General features: G+C 51.6%; 4 protein-coding genes across 4 annotated transcripts; 1 reads left to right on the top strand and 3 right to left on the bottom strand.

Moving 5' to 3' along the window:
* Positions 1–923: 923 nt before the first annotated feature.
* Positions 924–1391, bottom strand: NECHADRAFT_81313 (uncharacterized protein; the record flags this gene model as incomplete). The annotated part of the gene is made up of 2 exons (XM_003041045.1): positions 924–977; positions 1029–1391. 2 exons carry the CDS (start codon positions 1389–1391, stop codon positions 924–926), a joined length of 417 nt encoding a protein of 138 aa, XP_003041091.1.
* A 1413-nt stretch (positions 1392–2804) lies between these two features.
* NECHADRAFT_81314 (uncharacterized protein) lies at positions 2805–4781 on the top strand (the record flags this gene model as incomplete). The annotated part of the gene is made up of 1 exon (XM_003041008.1): positions 2805–4781. One exon carries the CDS (start codon positions 2805–2807, stop codon positions 4779–4781), a length of 1977 nt encoding a protein of 658 aa, XP_003041054.1.
* A 622-nt stretch (positions 4782–5403) lies between these two features.
* Positions 5404–8009, bottom strand: NECHADRAFT_69901 (uncharacterized protein). Its single transcript, XM_003041046.1, has 2 exons — positions 7721–8009; positions 5404–7670 (listed from the first exon to the last, which is right to left on the bottom strand). The coding sequence occupies exons 1-2, from the start codon at positions 7854–7856 to the stop codon at positions 5962–5964; spliced, it is 1845 nt and encodes a 614-aa protein (XP_003041092.1). The 5' UTR covers positions 7857–8009; the 3' UTR covers positions 5404–5961.
* A 6409-nt stretch (positions 8010–14418) lies between these two features.
* NECHADRAFT_69902 (uncharacterized protein) lies at positions 14419–16682 on the bottom strand (the record flags this gene model as incomplete). The annotated part of the gene is made up of 2 exons (XM_003041047.1): positions 14419–16422; positions 16514–16682. The coding sequence occupies 2 exons, from the start codon at positions 16680–16682 to the stop codon at positions 14930–14932; spliced, it is 1662 nt and encodes a 553-aa protein (XP_003041093.1). The 3' UTR covers positions 14419–14929.
* Positions 16683–18561: the final 1879 nt, after the last annotated feature.

The raw sequence follows: 18561 nt of genomic DNA on the forward strand, positions 1-18561 counted from the left end.
TATCAAAAGGGTCTCGAATTAGCATTTGAACTGTTTCTGTTGCTGATGCTCTTCCCCCTCTTCTGCTTTCTATTGTTGATCATCATGGCAACTCTAGAGAGGGCATCAGCTTCAGAGCAAAAAACACAGAGTCATCAACACGTACCAATATTAAAACTCAACCACAAAATACTAAGGGCCCGAGTTTGGCTAGAAAATGCCCATCTACCTGGCTACGATTAGATTCAGTACCACACATCCCCCACGAGGCTATTAGGAGACTATGATTCCCTGCCACCAGTATTGTAAGCTAGATGAGTCCAAAGAACGAGCAATCGATCACGTCAGACAACTTCGGCCATACCAACCAGGCATGGATGGATTGTTTCATGGCAGAGGGAGCTGGTTCCACAGACATTGAAATGAAGTCTCGATGCTAATCATTACGCTCCATTGTGTCAGAGACGTCTCGAGCAGCTCGAGCAGCCTAAGACCTTGGCCATTTCATGCAGGTGAGAGTATGGCTTCCTTGATATAACGACCTTCAGTCTATTATTGCGAGCATTTCAAACGTCGTGACATATAGAGCTTTGTATTGTAGAGATATGAGAAAATGAGGTATCAGATATACCAACTTCTGTAACGTCCCACATTGACGCTGGAAGTTTACTTGTATCACAATGGGGAAAGCAGAAGAATGATGAATCACAATAGGCCAAGGCCCAACGTTGAATATTGAAATATGCCATAACCAGCTTAATACAAGCAAAGAAAGAAACACGCATACCATTAGAACACTATTTAACTCCAAGGGTATCATAGAGATAAAAGTAAAACAACCCATGATCAAACAAACTTCGATTTTGCCCCAGCAACCAACAACTCCTTATTCAACAAACACTTTTAAACTCAAAGGGGACTGCGCCCAACGCAAGTTGAGATCCTCAGAAAAGGACCTTAACGCCAGTCTGGCATCCTAAAATGCTGGAGGAGGAAATCTACAAAAGTTATTAGCATTTTTTATCAAAGAGTCGGGAGTCAGGTCGAACTTGCCTCAAAAGGTAAGATTTATAAAGCCACCAGTCAATAAAAGCGTCGACATCATATTCGCATCTCAAGTCTTCCTCTTGGACCGAGATGCTGTCTTCCCTGCCATATTCCGAGCCATACTCGGACTCGACCTCTGACGACAGGTGTTTCTCCCAGTCGTCAGGGTCGTTGGCGAACCGGTATGGCTCGCCCTGCCAAGCAGGGTTGGCCGCCCCATGTTGTGGTTGGGGGCTTTGTGCCACCGGAGAATTGGTGGACTTTGCAATCTTTCGATTGCGGCGGTAGTCGGCGTACTGGGTAGAGATGGTGCGGCACTTGGCCTTGACACTCTTGGCCAGGCGGGAGGAGAAACGGAAAGGCATCTTGTTTGGTTGTTGGGTTGAAAGAAGATGAGAAGGGTATGAATCTCGACAAGTTAACGAGATTATTGTCGAGTATTGATGTGATGAATGTTTTTGTGGAGAAGTTGAGAAGAGTGTAAGTCTTGAGAGTTCAAGACAGACTGCTGTCGATTGTTGATGGGAATTGAGAAGGGGTTGTTGGAAGTTGTTGTTTGAATCTCTTGAGATAAAGTGTGTGTGAACTGATGGTGAAGGAGAGAAGAGAAAGAATGGAAATCATAGCAGGAGGACGGGATTATATAGATGACCAGAAGTCAAGGTTTTCTTCTATGGAAACAGATGGATATTTCGAAATCTCAACACTCCCTCCATGACTCTTCACCGTCAGGAAGAAGCAGGCAGAGTGATAGGATAGAGGTTGTTGAGCACAATAATCTGCAAGATAGAAAACTCAATACCGTATATCCCCGTATACAAGATCTAACTTGGGGGGAGAGGATGTCCAGCGTGACCCCTGTGCCTCTTGAAAAGACCAAAGATATGCAAGATAGACTTCGTACAAGTCGATATCCCCTGTCAAAGTTCAGGCGCAGCTAGACCACATCAAAGCCAGTTCCATGGGATGTTTCGAGAATGTTCATCCTTGAGTAATGCTCTTCGATTGGGAATGTGTTGGGATCTTGGACGTGCTAGTCTCTAAAGTGAGGAGCCATTGAGGGTCAGTGACGAGACAGAAGGTCACATAATTGAACAACAAATTGATGTTAACTACTAATCTCTTGTATATCAAAATAGGTTTTCTATAATAGGGAGGGGACATGTCCTAATTGGTGAGTCTAAGTGAAAGGGGAACAACTGGTACCAAATCCATCCACCTATTGACTCTTCCCAGCCTACGATCCTAACTTGACCATGTCAGAGCACCTCATTCGTGCACAAACACCAAGTCCCAACACTTTCAGAATTTGTCAATACACAAAAATTGGTCACCAGAGTCATCCGTGAAGTGCAGTGAAGTCCCATGATAGTTTTGCGTTAACAGAGCAACCACAACGGCGTGAAGTCACCCGTCGACTGCCGCCTGTTAATTGGCCGCCATGTAATCCGGCACGTGCAAAGCTCTGCGGGGACAGCCGTCTGCCTGTCCACCTTTGAAGACGCCAGGCCAGAACTCGAACTTGATCTACTTGGTGCTGGTATAATTGCAATCAGTCTAGGATATGGAGAACTTCAGAATTCTTTTCTTTCATTATGCAAATTCATGCCTCTTGGGCCAAGTTTGGTGCAAAAAACAATGGTTAAGCGCCTAGAAACCACGGGGTTTCATGGGTCTGGAGGATCGCCCACCTCCAGGCAGCGTCAGCACCCAAATCCTCAACTCTCCTTACCAACCACAACAACTCAAACCCGCTATAACTTCATTTCAATGAAACCATGTTTGTCTATTCACCCCTCAACCGGCATAAATCCGAGATCCGCCTCGTGCGCTTCATCGAGTGTCCAAGTGACACATCAAACCTTGAGCTAGAACTGCGCCACGCCTCCATGAACGACACCACATTCAACGCTCTCTCCTACGTCTGGGGCGATTGCTCCGAAACAATCGACATCACCCTCAACGGCCAAAATTTTCCAGTTGGTCGCAGTCTCCATTCTGCTTTGAAGCAGCTGCGTGAGAATGGCTTCCGCTCTTGGATCTGGATCGATTCAATCTGTATCCAACAGACAGACCTTGAGGAGAAGGGGTGGCATGTTCAAGAGATGCGGACCGTTTATAGTCGCGCCGAGTGTGTTTACATGTGGCTCGGCCCAGGTTCCGATGCCACCGACAAGACGATAGAGTTCATGGCTGAAATCGGACCAACGCTTGTCGAATTGAACGCCATGGAGATACTAGGCTCCTATCAAAACGGCATCGTCAGTACGTACTTTAGGAGTCGCGTATCGGGTGAGGACTTTGGTCGTTCTGATGAAGATCCGGCCGTAAGGCTGGCCCAGTACATGTATGGCCTGTTGGATCATCCAGGACTGCAAGCCGCGAAGGAGGTTGACGGGATCAAGGTCCCTCGGGGTGTTCTGATCGACGGACTTGCCGAGATTGTCAAGAAGGAAAACTGGCACCGCATATGGATCGTCCAAGAAGTTGCCCTCGCCAGAGTCGGTCTCATCATGTGTGGCACCAAGACCACCTCCCTCGAGCACTTCCAATCGACCTTTATGACTCTATGGGACTGCGGCGTCTTCGACAAACGTCATGGAAGCCGCATAAACGGGGGAATAGGCTTCGAATGGGCCTGGAACTGGATCCTGCCGCTGCTCATCCGCCGACGTAGACAGTACTGGCGCACAGGACCACTCCGGCTCTCCGAGATCCTACGTCTCTCGTTCAGGGCGAATCATACAATATACGCAGCCTCTGACCCGCGCGACATCATATTCGGGCTTCTGGGTGTCATCGAAGACGGCGATGAGTTGGGTCTACGGGCTGATTATACAAAGTCCATGGCCGAGGTCTTTACCGCGGCGACAAAGGCATTTCTTCAACAAGATGCCGGTATAAACTCCTACCGCTTAGAATACGTCACCCCCAGAGCTGAGAACCTCGATGGTCTTCCTTCTTGGGTCCCGGATTGGAGAGAGATTGGAGAAAAGGGCACTTTGGTAGAGGACGCTGGCCTTTATATCAACGCCACTTCTGGTATGCCAACATCGGAAAACATGGCTCACGATGAGAGTCCCTGGGTCTTGAGACGCTTTGGATGCTACGTCTCCACGATAACCGACGTCATGGAGACCCCGAAAGATCTACACAGCTTCCGAAAAGGCATCCCCTACGGTGACCTCGTCGAGGATTTCATAGCATCAGTTCTCAAGTTCGCCAATCTTGGACCAGAATCAGGCCCAGCCGAAGATTACGTCTGGCGCACTTTCATCGGTCGGCAGTATGGAGAACCTGGTTCTTATCATCGTTATCACCATTGGATGGACGGTGATGTAGGGCTCCTGGTTCGCAGCATCATGCGTCAGGGGCAGTTTGACTCCGAGCATCTCACAGAGTCCCAGAAAGAGTTTATCAACAACGGCCCATTATATCTTAACACTGTCCGATTAGATCTCGACACTCCCCAGAAGCAGCTCGAGCATATCGTTCAAGAGTGGCCAGAAGACATCCTCTACTACACCGTGGGGAGGACTCTGTTCAAAACGAACAAGGCCATGTTTGGACGAGGGCATGTTCTCGTGCAGCCTGGTGATATTGTCACTATTCTGTCTGGGTGCGAAGTGCCAATTATCTTGCGACCGCGTGAGGAAGGGGGGTATACGTTTGTTGGGGACGCCCATGTCGACGGCATCATGGGCGGAGAGTTTCACCAAACTGCACCAAACTACCAGACATTTGACATATATTGAACCTCATAAAGGAGGTCTAATAGTCTCGGATCCAGTTTTACAAATGAAGATCTCTCATTTGAGGCAGACGAATGTATTTCGGGTCAGTGAGTGCCATGGCCATCTAGAATGGAGACCGAACATGGGATTAGAGTAGGTCATTTTAGCACACACTTGCTTGCATAGATACCTTCCAAGAGGAGGGCAAACTCCATGTTTGGGTTTCCTCCTGACCGGGATGGGCGATTTAAGCGCCCCTAATACTCCCAATGGTCAGTAGTTGGCGGACTAGGAAAGGTTGCCCAGGTAATTAAACGGCTTCATCAATAGGGGTAACTGGCGGAACAATATTCATACATAACAAACCAACGACGACTTTCTCTTTCATGAGTGCTTGACTTAAATTAGAACTCCAAGTCTACGTCAGCCAATGTTAAGTGTTGGTGTGACGTTGCAAAGCGCCGAGTCTGTCTTGAGAAGTTGGAAACACCACAAAATTGACCAAGTTCACCAACTCCAGACAAACATCCCTCCGCACCTCCAGACAAAGTTCAATTCATGACACGCCATGTTATACTTAATCATTTGGCTCTATCATCAAATGCTTAAGTTCAGTCACGTTCATGAATGCACCAGAAGTAATCTTATAAAGATTCGCATTAATGCTCTCCCTCCCACCTCTTCGTCACCACCTATCTACCAGGTATCAATTCCTTCCCGTACATGTCTCCTCAACTGGCACAAAGGGGTATCTGCCCGTCTCGGTATATCCTCCTCGCATGATGTCCCGAAAGATGCCAATATTCACACAGAAACACAAGCCAAAATGTACTGCAAAAAAAAGAAAGACCCGTAGAGAGGCCTTGGCCTCGTTCCTCTCGTTCCATCCCTTCTTCAACACCGTGGTATCTCAAAAACAAGAAATGCAGACTAGAGAAAAGACATATAAAGAAAAGGGGGTGTGTATGTGTCGGTCCCACATGCTGGTAATGTATCCGAAACAGTAAAACATGGACAAAAAGAAAGATACAAGTGATGGTCTCCTCAGAGATCCAAGAGGATGGGTATCCCGTCGTCATAACGTTCCTGTCCTCCTCTTGTCCCATGAAGGGCAGATATTAGTACAGATATAAAACGTTGAAGCAAAAATGTTGAAATCATGATGCTAAATGCTTTTCCTTCCAATGATATGATAAACGCCTTATAGTCTCATGTCCCCATCATCGAGGTAAAAGGACGTCGGTGAGCCGAGCTGCTGCATCTGTGCTTGCTGCATGAAGCCATTTGGGTTTGATGTGTACCCTTGTGATGGGTGGCCCATCCGCATGGGCAGTTCGTAACCAGCCGGCACGGACGTGGGAATCATCTCAGCGTACATTTGTGGCACGGGGGGTACAGCGTCGGTGCTGGATGCTGGGCTGCCGTATACGCTGGTCTTCTTCTTAGGGCGAAGGTTCTCGAGGCTGAGTCGCTTACCCCAGGAACCAGGTCGTTTTGATGGGATCGGTGTGGCAGGGCGAGCAGACTGAGGTTGGTTGTGGTTAGGGGTCATGTAGACATTGGTCATGACCTCATCCTGTTGAGGGAACTGTTGGATGCCGCTCATGTCTGCCCATTGTTGCTGGGGAAGCTCCTGTCCCGGCAAGATGTAGGTCATCGAAGCATCGGCAAAGGTGTTCATCTGGTCAGGGGCGAACTTGGGTGCATCGATGGGCCAGACGTGCTCATTGGGGATCGGGAATGGCGTTCCAGGATGGGGACCAGCTGCGATGTCGTCTCGAATCATGGGCTCGGGAATACCGTCCACTGGTGTCGTAGGTCGAGTCTCCTGCTTAATCCTTCGGTTGGGGAACGTGCTCGCCTGAGGTGTGGGTGGTTGCTGCTTAACAACGGGTTCCGGCGGTGTGTTATTAACGTTGTTCTCCATCTTGGGTTGCGCTCCATCAGCATGGCCAACGGTGTCCATCAAGCACTCGGATCGGACGGGAAGAGAGAACTGAAGATCGATCTCGCTAGGAGGTGGCGTGTTGGGGTTCGTAAATGGCGATGTACCGAGGATGAAGGCGAGGCGAACAAGAGTCGAGATATCCTGGCCAAGGTGGCGCGCCTCGAGCATTCGCTTGAGATCACCAGAGGATCGTGGGCGCCATGTGAGTTGCTGCCTCTTCTCCTTAGGCCAGATGCATGTCTTCCAGATAGACTTGACCTTGGACTGACGCATGAGGTTGTGCAACTGAGCCTTGTACTCCCAGTTGTTGACGTCGAAACCGTCCTCGAAGTGCTTCGCAATGTGCTCAAAGTACTTGTCTCGGCTGCCCGACGCCTGGTCGTTGGTCTGGGCCTCGAAGACACGGTCCTTGCAGTTGGCGAAACCGCACGCAAAGACAACCTGAGGGCACAACTCTGTCTTGGCAGAGCTGTTGGGGAGAGCGTCCATGCGGTGCGTCTCCTTGGCGTGGGTGCTGTAGGCACGTTCAGTAGCAAAAGAGAGGTGGCAGCCCTTCGTCTTGCACAGCCATGTCACATCAGAGCCGTGGAAGTTGTAGAGATGCTTCTTAAAATCACTCTTGCGACCAAAGCCCACGGGGTTGTTGTCCAAAAAGCACATGGGGCACTGGTATTTCTTGGAAGTCGGTGCGACATGTCGAGGCGAGGGGTGAGAGGTGACATCGCATGAGGGAATAGGCGACTGCATGAGGCTGGGCGAGTCGAGCCACGTCCGGTCAGGAATTTTGCCGACTTCACCCTCATGAATCGAAGGCACGTCGGTAGAAGTGTCTTGCCATGTAGACTGGGTGCGTATCGAAGCGGCATCGGATCGAGCGTGAGAAGCCTCAGAGCTGCTCCATGTCAATGAGGGAGCACTTGTGTTGCTAAGAAGCGTGGTCGCTGAGAAGGTCGAGGCCCGGGCTACCGTGTGTCAGTTAAGTCACAGCATAGACTATCCAACAGAAACTCACATGAAGTGCCCAGACCGCTCAGAGCGCAGACGAGACTCGAGACACCATAGCGACGGGCCAGACCCAGAAGGATCTGCTGATCGTCTTCACTCAAAGGCCTAACGGCTTGATCGTCTTGAACCTGGAAAGGAAACATTATAGCAAGAGTGCACAACGTCCGTGTCAATCGACAGAACGTTGATGCGCGCTCAGCGCTTGTTATGTAAAATCTACAGCGAGTAGGGTCGCTGTCAGCAACGGAGGGCCTGCCGTCTTAGATGTGTGTCAAGTGCGGGAGGCAGCCGTCGGGGATGAGACTCGCATGAGGCTCCAGGCGAGTATTATTCGAAGCAGGCGGTACAGGTGAGAATTAATCGCTCTAAAGTGAAGCGTCGTGTGCGCGGTGGCGGATCGATCCCAGGAGTCCTTCGGAGAGAGCGAAGAGGATGGCTGTGCGGCTGAGACTAGTAGGTCGTTGCAGAAGTCGAACTCGTAAGCACGCTACAAGAGGAAATGCGTGAGGTGAGTTTAACGAGAGGAAATCGCCAGCCCGCGACGATTAGTGAGGATCGAGTCGAGTCGAGTCGAGTCGTAGAGTCGTGACACAGTCGAGGGTGGTTTGTGGTGAATGGATGTGGAGGGGACAGGTTTGAGTGTGACGGGGTTTGAGCGCAGGCACGGGTAGGTAGCGGGAGGAGGCAGATTAAACCAGAGACAAGAGTCAATCAAAGACACAGGCCCTTGCTCCAAGACGGGAAGACAGGAAAGGGTAGGGCAGAGACAATGGGAGGGGCGAGAAGAAGCGAGGGGAGACGGACGGGGCGAGTGTACGCAGCGCAGCAACCAAGAGGCAGGGGAACAGGGGAGACGCACGAGAGAGGAAACCCTTCTAGAAGCCTTCATCGAATCCTGGACGCGGCGTGAGACATTATAACGGGCTTGCCGGAGTGAATCGCTTGGTCGGCCCACGTTGGCTAACCCATGTCCTAGCTAGCTCCTCGACTAGTTGCTCCCTCAGACAGGGGACCCCAGTATACGACCAACGCCGTTTCAGGAACGTCATTTGCAGAAGAAGCTTTTTTTCTCTCTTTTTTTTTTTCGAAGCCGGCTCGGGGAGGGTCTCGCTGCGGGCTTGTCTTCATCGTGCGGGTGCCGGCAATCTCATGAGCCCCGAGTACGATGTCCAGATGACGTGCCTTGCCTTGGACGAAGTGATCCATCATGACCGATGCCACAGTCACTCGTAGCGCACGCGCACACACACTCAATAGGGCCAAACACTCAGCCATTCCCCTCCAGCGCAGCAGGCGGCGTGCAGCCTCTTTGGGGGGCGCCTTGCTGGATCCTCGATAGTGTGAGGAGAATCCGTCGCCATGTCCCTTGTTTGGGCAGTGGTGGCCCAGCAGCCAGTGTCGGAGTGGACGAACAAGTCCTAGTTGTGACTGATGGCATAAGCCTCCCAACAGAACATTTCTGACCCGTGATGCCCGACTCTCAGTGATCGACTCGCAGGCCACGGAACAAGCCTTCCCCTTCCCCCTGGCAAGTCGTGATTGCGCCCGCAAATTGAACCTCGTTTCCCCTGCAGCCCCAAGCATGCGAGTCGCGACGGTGAGCAGCCGTGACCGTAACCCCTACGGCCTGAGGTGCTTCTGCCGTTCTTCTAGAAGACGTTACAGCCGAGCGACGATTAGGCTTTGGTACTGTGCGCAGTCGTTTTGATTGCGCCGCAGCATCTCGGGGTTCTCAGCAATAGGGTTTGGCTGGCGGCGAACCGTGCTGATGCCGGCGTGGTTCAGCATTGAAGCATGAAAGCATGAAAGCATGGCCCTGCTTGTCTCCCTTTCCAAGTGCCGAACGGAACGACACGACGCAACGCAACGCGACGCAACGCAACGCAAAGGATTGATTGAGCACCCCGTATCGTCTCTTCCGCTGTGACCTGTGACCCCGAACACGCCAAAAACAGTCAATCATCAGTCAGTCACTTAGTCAAAGCAACTGGGAAACGACCCCATCACGCCCAGCCTAGCGTTATTTCTTTGCCTTGTCGCATCTCTCTCTTCAGGCTTCGTCCAATCCCCAGTCAGCATCGAGTCGGTTCTGCCGAGTACCGGGTCTCGCACTGGGGACAGAGGCAGATTGCGCTGACCAAATCGAAACTGATTCAAAAGGCGCGCACGCAACACACAGAGCAGACCAGAGGGCCCACCGTGGTCATCACGCACTGCTGCAGCGACGACATCCACAATGGACTGACCCCTGCCGACGAAACAAGAATGCGGACGGAGAGCAAGTGCCCCGAGAGCCTAGAGCAAGCCTAGCAGGTACATGTGCCCAAGACGACGTGAACCCGAGAGGGTCTAGCGTTGCTAGTGCTGCTAGTTCATCAGCGAGTTCTCTGGCTGGACGCGGGCCAGCAGACGACCCTGTTTCAGCGGGAAATGACGATGGGCCAATCTCTGGCCTCTGCTCCAGGGCCCGACGTCTGTTTGGTCTGCTTGCGAGCCGAATCAGCGAGGATCGAGGGTCGAGCGAACCAAGGCGAGAGTTGGTGTGAGCATGAGGGGACAAAGGGCGCTGCCGAGACTTCTGGTGCGGAGCTGGAGGGCCAGCAATGCATGGCATTGGCTGCGTAAGAGGGTCATGACACGACCCAAGCCAGAAGCTCTCAGCCAGGTGCGCCAAGCCCACTCCAAGCCACTCCAAGGTCCCCTTGCAAAACCCTGGCGACGACGGCGAGTGTGGCCTTTTTTTCCTTCGAGACGGTGAATGTGGATGCTGGCGTGCGTGAGTGGTTCGTGTGGCGCTGGCTATGCGTTATTCTCGTACGTACAATATACTGAAGAAGCATGTCGTGGTGTAGAAGACGGTGAGAGGAGTGAATTCTTGGCAGGGCTTCTCTCTGTTGGCCCCGTCTCGCTTCGCTTGACATGGCAAACAACTGCTAGCTATGCTATTTCTGCACAATGGTTGTTGGTCTCGACGTTTCTCTGATTTGACTCGATGGATTACGGGTCATCTCCAATAAAACCGTTACGAGACACGTTCGAGATGCGCCGTTGATGAGTCGGTCAATGAGATCCTTCCACCTGGTAGGAAGCAACGCCATCCGCTGCTAGCAGGACGAGAAAAAGAAAGAAACAACCGAACGACCCGGAGTCGGGAAATGACAGATTACCAGATGCATCTCGGGTTGATTGCTTCTTGTTTGTGTTATTTCGTGCAGGTTGCTTCTGGCTGACGCCTCCTTTTGCTTGTTCTATTTTTCCTTTGGGCTTCTGCGCCTGCGCCAGCGGAAGCAGCCTCTGGCTGCCGCTGTAAGCTTGTTGCTTTTTCTTCTGGAAATTTTCTTCAGCTTCGCCAGTGGTGGATCTCGTGTCGCAGATTGACAAGAGACGAGTGTGGCTGGCTGCGAGATGCATCTCACGCCTGATGATCACCGAGATGAGATTTGATGGAAATGCAGTTAATTACGGTGCTTCCGTCCAGAAAGCGAGCTGAGCTTCCTTCTGCAACCTGCAAATCAATCAATCCATCCATCTTTCAGAATGCTCTGCCGGATGGACGAACGAACACCCACTCACACAACAGGGACTGCAAGATGCATTGGACGGCTTCGATCTCTTGGTCTCCTGCTCTGGCACGGGACCTAGATTAGTACTCGCTTCGTATCTTAGGCTCCTACGGCGTCCGTGGTTGCATTTCACACCAAGGATGAAGGCTTCTGACACGACGGGCATGCCTGCATGAAACGATGATACCCCCAGTCCAGGCTGGGGAAAGGGCGAGCAGAACAGAGCAACAGACTTGCTAAAAACAAGGATGGAGATGGTAACGGCAGAGGTGATTGATTCGTCGCCCTCGTAAAAGTGCGTGACCCCATTCCCTTTCAGGGAGCCTGCAAGTTTGCAGTGGACGTGGTTACTGAGGTGAGTAGGTGACACTGGCCACACATTGCACTTTCCTTTTCCTTTCAAGCCGACCGGGCGGTTGTCAAGGTTGTCTCTTGCCTGGCCTTGCCTTGTCTTGACTTTCTTACCTTGCCCACCTAGGTAGGTGCCTTCTGCCTGCCTGCCTGTGTCCGCCCGCCTGTGCCTGCCTGTGCCTGCGCTGCTCGTTTGTTGGGTGGTCCTTCCTGCGCATCTTCCTCTATCCGGGGCCCCGGTCCCTCCTTCCCCATCCCCCCATGACTTCCGATTTGTTGCTCGCTCAGGCTTCAAGTCTCTCAATGTCTCACTCATGATCTTCGTTTTTTCTTTCCCTTGGCTTTTTTTCACGTCAGCACAACCGGGCAGCAAACCCACGACTCTTGAGGGACCAACCAGGGCTCAAGACCAAAAGACCCACCAAGGATCATGTCCGTTGCGAATCACGGCTAGACTACCTCCCATATCCGTACTTCCATCCTCCGTGCCTCCCCCTCCATCGCTTCCCCACGGCGGGAAACCAAAACGAGTCGAGACCGCCCAATGTCACGCCACGCTACAACGCTGTTGGAGAGATGACATGCTCGTCATCACTTTTGCTATCAATCGTCTACTGTTCTGCAAGTGTCTTGGAGTTCATCAACGCCCTGGATCACACAGAAGAAGGCCGTCACACGAATGGAAGCCATTCCATCACCTCGCACTGATCAACATCAAACGCAGCCCAACGTCAGGTGAAACCTTCTCTTCAACGCCCTCCCACGTGGCCCACCCGCTCGCCGATCCTTGTGGCCCAACTGAACTGGATACTTGACGTTCCTTGAGTAACCGATGGCTCTTTAGTCAACGAGATGTTGGCTCAAAGACGACGTGCAAAAACGACATGCAAACTGCTTGCAAACTACTTGCAACTTAGTCGCTGCTTCTCACCAGAAACCCTTCTTCTTACTACCTCCAGATATAGCATACCCAAGTCAGCTTCTTGTTGTCTCTTATCCCCCCCTTGTCAGCAGCCCAGCACCCCTTGTTCCCAAAAGGCACACGGACACACACATCGCAACTCGCGGGCAACACGGAGGTGTCGGTCTCCCGTGTCTGGAACGAGTCAGAACACCCTCATCACTGTGCACCAGTCTGTTGATCTTCGTTTCTCGACTTGCTGGTGGCAACTCTGCTTCATCCATTCCACGTGGAAGTCATGCAGGTCCTCCCTTTCAGACCATGTCACCATCCCCTCATTTCCATGGCTCATCCTTCCGAGCCATTTCATCCCTTTCTCACCCCAACTCTGCAGCACCAACAGAGCACCTTTCCATCCTCCCGGGTATCAGCCAGACGCAGTACTACTGCGTAGTATGTAAGCCACTCAGCCAGCTTGGCTACATGCAGTCTACACCCGGGGCTAGCCAGTCGCGTAGCCAGGATCAAGGCATGGTATTGTTGCTGTAATCCTTTCACTGCCTCTTTTCTCGGCATTATCCCAATCTAGGTTCGCGGGGGTGATGAGCAATAGCGGTGCTTGGCTCCAACGAGTTGGCCTTATCTCTACTTGGCTATCCGGCCACCCTTGCCGTGCCAAACCTTTGAGCCATTTGACCAAGTGCGGAGGCCTCGTCCTCTCCGCACGCCATCGCAAATGGTTGGTTGTGTCGTTACGATATGCTAGATCCTTTCACCCTCTTTCTGGCTCTCAGCCAACCAGCGCGTGACAAGGTCTGACTCGCTTGGGGTTGTCGTCAGCTGTTGAGGCTGCTCCAAAAACAGCGACTTCTCACGAGGTTGACAGAGTTGCTATGTAATGGATCCAGCGCAGCGCATGCCACCATCTGGCCAAGGTCCAGACCATGCCTTCCGTCCCCTGTCCGCACATCAGAAAAGAACTCAAACCATCGTGCCCCCCCAGACTTGAGATGATTAAACCGCGCCATATTCAAGCCTCTCACGTCGATATCTTGGGGAAGCCTGCAAGTATCTCCTCTGACGGGGACATGGCATCACGCCCTTCTTATCAAAAACCGGCATCCTAGTTGCCCGTTCCCCCTCTAATCCCCGCACCATCTATCTCCCTCTTTTTGGTCCTGGTCTTTGCTCCCCCTGGTAGATAATCAGCTCACAGGAAGCCTCGTTCTTTTGCTAGCATCTGACTGGATGGATGGGGGAGGATCGCGTCCTGGGGAGACCGTGGCGAAGTGCGGAGATTACAGGTCCCATCAGTAACCGCAGCTACCCTACACTGTCGTCTGACTTGGAGAATTTCGACTTCATAGGCTCCCATGGCATTGAAAGTGATAGGTATTGAGTAATGATATCCATAGCTATGAGGCTGTTGTAATATTGCTCCTACTGGGTTATGCTGTAATTAACTGGGGCACGATGGGGGAAATCCACTTGTGAGTAGTGACGTTGTAGAAACACCGTGAGGTAAAGTTCACTGAACAAACTTCGTTGGTGGCATAACCACGAGAACTTTCATGGCTACAGCCTCGTTGTCGGTTTCCCAAGATTCTTACCTTCACAGTACTGCTCTTATCTGTATCGATCATGTCCCATCCGTCTATCCGTGCCGTTGCCGATATCTCACGGACTTAAGGCTCTGGGACACGGGCTACCCTAGGGTAACTCATAGTAGTAGCAGGTTGATATACAACATTACCGATTAATTCACCATGGAATGCTACAGCTTTCCAGGTCTAATCGTTCCGTATAGACATGCCAATATTTAACTGTTAATCCGATACACGAATACAGCTCTTTGGATGACAGTCCCAGATCATAGCCTCACCATCAAAGCCAACGTCAAAGTCACATGTAAATTAATGTCATATACTCGATCGTATATCCTTATTTTCCATTCATCAAAAAACACCTCAAGGCACCAGAAACAACGTCTCTTACTCTCACATTCGGGGTATCAAATCTCAACACACTCCCACGAGCTCTCCTCCATCCCATCATGTATAAGGGTTGCCAGACTTCCATATCCGCTGCAATGCAAAGTATAGGCCTTTGTGGGTAAAACTACCCAGCAGTGACTCCACCAGACAAAGAAAAATCCCAAAGATATATCGCTCCGACGGTCCCCCCTCCATCTTTTGAACCTTGCGTATATGAAAAGTAACGAGTAAGGAATGAGCAGGATGGTCAAGTTGTCATTGACCATGTCCCTGAGTGAGTGGGTTAAGTTTTAAGTAAAGGCTCATGTTTGCCATGCGTATCAATATTAGAATGACTGCAAGGGCAATAGACGGCCTGAACAAGCATTCAGATCTGGAAGTCAACCAAATCCATCGCTCGCCGTGATCTAGGCATATGCAGAATCATAGCCTCCAAACGACATTTGTTGACCTATAGGAGTAGTAGGAGTAAGGCATGAAGCGTCGGACGCAGAGGTCGTCATACTCTGGGGATCATAAGGAGCCGAAAAGGCTGGCTCCTGCATGAATCCAGCGTCCATCATGTCGGCATCGTTCATGTCGATGTCTTGTTCAGGCATGCTATTGGCGATAGACCGAAGGCTTCGGAGATCCTCGGCGATAATACCCCCTGTGGCCTGCTGCATCATGGCGAATTGCTGCTGCTGCCGAGGGTCGTACATCTGCGCCTGGGGTATGTTTGCATACTGAAAGTGATGCGGCATAGGCGCCGGAGCTGCCGTTGTCGTAGGCATCGTATGCCGAGGTGGTCGGGCGGAACGACCGGAGCGAACTGGACCAGGACGCGGTACATAGACACGCCGTTGAGAAGCCAGATACGCTGCCAAGTTGGGGTTTGTCCCCCGAGAAATGCGGAACTGATACTGGTCGGCATCAGGAGAGGGACCCGAAGGTGGAAGAGGAGGTGCTCGTGACTTGTGTCCTGGGATTGGCTGGCGGCACTGGTCCTTGACGGGGTTGATAAAGTCCTCGCGGTACTTGGTGATGGAAGAGGGCTCCGAACCCAGGGCAATGGCATACTGAACCATGAGTTGCAGATCACCCAGATGCCGCGTTTCGAGTCGTTTCCGTAGGATGCCACTGGATTGGGGATGCCATTGCAGACGATTTCGTTCCTCCTCGGGCCATGAAGAGCTCGCCCAAGCTCGCACCAATCCTGACTGCTTCAACAAATTTCGCATTCTGCCAGAATATGTCCACTCTCCACTGTTGGATCCCTCGTCGAAATGCTTCACCACGTGAGCCACAAACTCCTTAAAGGTCGAGTCGGCATCGTCGTCGCTGGGAGCCTCAAAAACCTGAGGGCAGTTTTCAAAGCCACAGGCAAAAACGGTCTGGGGACACAAGTTCACCTTGGCTTCGTCGAGAGTCATGCGAGAGCCACCGTGGGCCTGTTTCAGATGGGTCTTGTACGCCGTCTGCCAGTCGAAAACCATGTTGCAATCCGAATGACGACAGAACCACTGAGCGTTGGTGTTGTGAAAGTCCTCGATATGACGCTTCAAATCATTTTTACGCGTACACGTCTTTTGAATGTCTTCTTCCCTGCAGAAGCCACATGTGAAGGAACCCTTTTGCTTGGGCGCGTGCGGAGCCGGAGTTGCGGAATCACCTGACGGGGTCGTCGAGGCCTCTTCCTCTCGACTTGTCGACTGCGAAGTAGAAGGGCGAGTAGACTGATTCGATTTTCGACCAAGTAGCTTGGCAGTGCGTGCTGACACATTGGAGATGATGCTGCCACGGACAGAAGAGTTATCGGAGGAAAAGGTTCGCACGCTGGCGGTATCGAAGAGACTGGCGGCATCCTCGGACTTTACCGAGGAATAAGTACTTGAAGAGATGACTGAGGCTCCATCGTTGACTGATGAATACAGAAATTAGCGACAACGAGGCCAAGGTAGACGCAGTCTCGACTTGGTGAGATTAGCGACAAGAAAGAAGCGGTCACTCACGAGAGATGGCAGGCGAGGTTGCCTCCTCGTCCATCAACTGGGCTACACCTTCGCGACCATAGCGGCGCATAAGATGACGGAGTAGTTGACGATCGAGCGAATCATCCTGATGCGACATGGAAGAATGTTGAGATATGCTATCGGCCTCGGACCACGAGTCCGGAGCCATGGTTGATGTCGGAAGATGGAGTTGGCAGGAGACGGGGAGAGGGATTGGGGCGGTCGAAGGAGTAGTGGAGCCCAGGGAGGCGATGCCCCAAGCAGCAGCCCTGGGTTGGGTTATTGGTAGTGCAGGTCAGACCCCGGGTACTGTAGTTCGGGGAATTTTTGTTGCGGCTGAGAGTTGGGAAGAGAGAAGATAGATAATGTGCGAGGGTGGGAGAGAGTGAAAGGGAAGAAGGGGAGATCAAGGCCAGAAGGAGGCGAAAAGGCGTGGCAATGACAGCGCGACAACTAAAGAAAGAGGCCAAGCCAAAAAAGAAAGTCGTTTTGAGATTTGGATCGCAAATGACAAGCAGGAAACTGAAAGGGCCAAGCCGGAGGAACAGGGATCACTAGGTTGGTACTGATAGCGGCCTGGGTGGGAGAGATAGCGCTACGCGATGCGAGAGGACGCGGGCATTTCTGGGGTAGTATGGAGTTTGGAGAGAGGCCCCGAGAACCAAGGGAACCAAGGGGGGGCACAGACAAGGGGGCGGATAGACGGATGGGATATGATTGACAGGGAAGAAGGAGTAGAGTAGATGAAAAGGAAAGCTGCAGCAGGTCAAACGTCAGCGGGGAGAGACGAGAGTAAAAGGCCGACCGACACAAGGTGTTGGATGACGGTCGATCTCTTGAGTAAGAGGGGAATGGGCACTGCCCGGGGCCCTAGACCCAACCTGGCCGGGGTATTCTTGTTGGAGAATTCATGGACACACAGGATTGACTGCAATGGAGACCCAAGGTAGAGAGAGACGGACTCGAGAAATGACGGGATGGGACACTAACCAACGGTTTGGCCGAGGTCAACGTGGCTGGAACTTGAGGATCTGCGTCAGCGCTCTACACCACGGCCTTTTCTTCTAGGGCTGAGAATGAGTGAGAGTGAGCATGAGTCCCCTGGAGATCATCATCATGGTCAATTACTCTTTTACAACTCTATTTTAAAAAAAAATTGTCATTGCTCGTCTATGCTTCTTGTTTCTCCTGCATCACAGAAACGCCGGCAAGTGGGATGAGCCATCCCGGGTGGAGAGACAGAAGGGAACCGGGCTGTGGAGTTTTTTAAGAGATCCAGGCCCTGAAAGGGCTTGTGCGTCCAAGGCTTGACCAGAACCTTATGCGGCTGGATTTCACGGGGGCCAAAACTCTTCTGACTTGGGGCATCGCCACTGAAACCATGTTGTTCCCTCGTCATGAGCTGACCTAATGGATTGCTGTGATGGATTTGAAAAATGGGATGCTTTTTACAGAGTCAATAGCCTTGAACTTACTACCCCAGGCTTTGGATCAGGCCCCAGAGCGTTTCCGGTCATGGTTTGTGCCTGGGCTTTGGTATTTAAGAATATCTACCTGCCAAAACGAACCTTCCGATGAGTGTTGAACCACGATCTTGAAGTCTTGGGGAGTTTTGGCCAAGTAATCTTGACTGGCCGACTTACGATGCAAAAACTCAAAAGAAGGGACAAAAAAGCCCAGACCAAGTGGGAGAAAAAAACTCACCCCCAAGATCTTCTTCTTCCCCCGAGTCTCCCCCTGGTGGGGCGTGCCTCGGACGCCGTGCCACCCTAGGAAGGTGGTTTAGGTGAATCCATCTCGTCATGAGAATTGACGTGCTTTTTTGAGGAAAGACATGATGGGGATCGTGATTCTTTGTGTAACTTGCAAAATGTGATGTATGGTCGATGCTTGAAAATGAGAAAGAGGGTTGGTGGAAGAAAGCCATGGGGGATCAACTGTGAGATTGATATATATTCTCATTCTTCAATCTGAGACAAGATAACAAACCAACAGCGAAAGATCAACAAGACTCGTTGTGCGTCAACCCCATGATGGCTTCAATCCCC

Source organism: Fusarium vanettenii (assembly GCF_000151355.1).
Source record: "Fusarium vanettenii 77-13-4 chromosome 6 genomic scaffold NECHAsca_53_chr6_3_0, whole genome shotgun sequence".
In the NCBI taxonomy this organism is placed as follows: Eukaryota; Fungi; Ascomycota; class Sordariomycetes; order Hypocreales; family Nectriaceae; genus Fusarium; species Fusarium vanettenii.

What these genes read in the sequence shown, in the direction of transcription:
- NECHADRAFT_69901 (XM_003041046.1), bottom strand. Translation starts at nt 7,856, where the DNA reads ATGTTTCCTTTCCAGGTTCAAGACGATCAAGCCGTTAGGCCTTTGAGT. An exon ending in GAGCGGTCTGGGCACTTCAT is followed by an intron (nt 7,671 to 7,720) that starts GTGAGTTTCTGT and finishes GACACACGGTAG; the next exon opens with CCCGGGCCTCGACCTTCTCA.